The sequence below is a fragment of the Centruroides sculpturatus genome, unplaced genomic scaffold (genome assembly GCF_000671375.1).
Source record: "Centruroides sculpturatus isolate CEXI.00-Female unplaced genomic scaffold, Cexi_2.0 scaffold474, whole genome shotgun sequence".
NCBI lineage: Eukaryota > Metazoa > Arthropoda > Arachnida > Scorpiones > Buthidae > Centruroides > Centruroides sculpturatus.
Window position 1 is genome coordinate 1 of NW_019384646.1, and position 1416 is coordinate 1416.

At 25.4% G+C, this 1416-nt stretch overlaps 1 protein-coding gene across 1 annotated transcript; it reads right to left on the reverse strand.

Moving 5' to 3' along the window:
- Positions 1–9: 9 nt before the first annotated feature.
- Positions 10–678, reverse strand: LOC111626195. Its single transcript, XM_023369505.1, has 4 exons — positions 631–678; positions 487–550; positions 297–408; positions 10–152 (listed from the first exon to the last, which is right to left on the reverse strand). Exons 2-4 carry the CDS (start codon positions 542–544, stop codon positions 14–16), a joined length of 309 nt encoding a protein of 102 aa, XP_023225273.1. The 5' UTR covers positions 545–550; positions 631–678; the 3' UTR covers positions 10–13.
- Between the last annotated feature and the right edge of the window lie 738 nt (positions 679–1416).

A 1416-nucleotide genomic window follows, 5' to 3' on the forward strand; every position in this document is an offset into this window, starting at 1 on the left:
ATAGTAATAAGAATTATGAATTGTAAACCTTTGCAACAAGTTTTTCAGCAACATCCTTTCCTTTATTCACTTTATCTTTAATTCTTTCCAAATATTCATTCAGAATGTCTTTCAAGTTTTTTCCAACTTCTTCCTTTATTTCCTCTTCTCCCCTGTAATATATTGGAAGTACACAACGTTAAAAATTTATTTACTAATAATTTCCAAGGATTTGTAATTTGATTTTTTTAATTTATTAAAACAACAAAACCTGTTAAATATAAGTATTTTCTTTAAAAAAAAAAACGGAAACTTACTCATCTAATTCTACAGCATATGGAAGATTAAGTGCAGTTCTTAGTGAACCAGTTTCGCCAAAACCTTCCAAAAATGACTTAACTGCATTATCTACGTATGGGGCAGTAGCATCTATACAGAATTAAAATTTGCAAAGATAAAATATAAATATTATTTTAAAAATATACAAAATTTAAATAAATAATTTACCTTGCCAGAAATCGGCAGCAGCAAGCCCAAAAACAAACAATAAGATACAGATTTTCATGATGATCTGTAATAAAATATTTTAATCATTAATAAGTAAAAAAAAAAGATGATACTACTATAACCAACTTTAATATAGTAAATTACCCGAGCCTTTAAGGAAAGTAGAAAAGGCGTAATAATTAATTCTTTTTTAGATTATATATAGCTAATTCTTATCTGTTTCTATAGGAATTTAACATCTGTTTGTTATCTGTGTTCCTTAGTTCAGAGAGAATTAACTTTCTGATATCATTAAAATATTTGACGCAGAGAAAATATTTTCCAAAGAGAATATAATCATATGTTACATTTCATTGATAAATTTCAATGCTAATTATCTATAGAATACTTTTGATTATTAAAAAAATAATAAAAAGGTAATTATAAAGTCGTGTTAGATTCTATTAGATTATTTACAACAAAAATTTTTATTACATTGTAGTAATTTAATTTGTTACATAAACCTAATTGGGTTAAATAAGATTAAAATTCAATAATTAACATTCTTTATACTTCACTATTTAATCTTAGCAATTTGGGCTTAATAGCAATTTTTAAAAGAATTAATTAGCAATTTTTAATTAGCAATTTTTAAAAGAAAACGAGTAATTATTTTATTGTGACATAGTCACAGTGCTTGGCTGCAATTTTTTAAATCATATTTTTAATTTATTTAATTTAAAATATATGCTCTCCACCTCAAATTATTAGTGTCTTACTCCCTGTACCTCATACTTTTCTCAAGATTAAAATATGAGAAAGTTTTTAAGAGGTGTTTTTAAAACTAATTTACTTTGTAAGTTTTTAGTCTAATCTATAAAACTAGCAGCCAGGGACGCCCCCTAGTGGGCATTCTTTACAAATTTCCATGAGGCACGGTTCCTTTGACTT

Excerpts from the sequence above, each read along its gene's own strand:
- LOC111626195 (XM_023369505.1), bottom strand. The coding sequence starts at position 544 with ATGAAAATCTGTATCTTATTGTTTGTTTTTGGGCTTGCTGCTGCCGAT. Across the intron at positions 409-486 it reads TGCTGCCGATTTCTGGCAAG|ATGCTACTGCCCCATACGTA; the intron begins GTAAATTATTTA and ends AATTCTGTATAG. Across the intron at positions 153-296 it reads TATGCTGTAGAATTAGATGA|GGGAGAAGAGGAAATAAAGG; the intron begins GTAAGTTTCCGT and ends AATATATTACAG.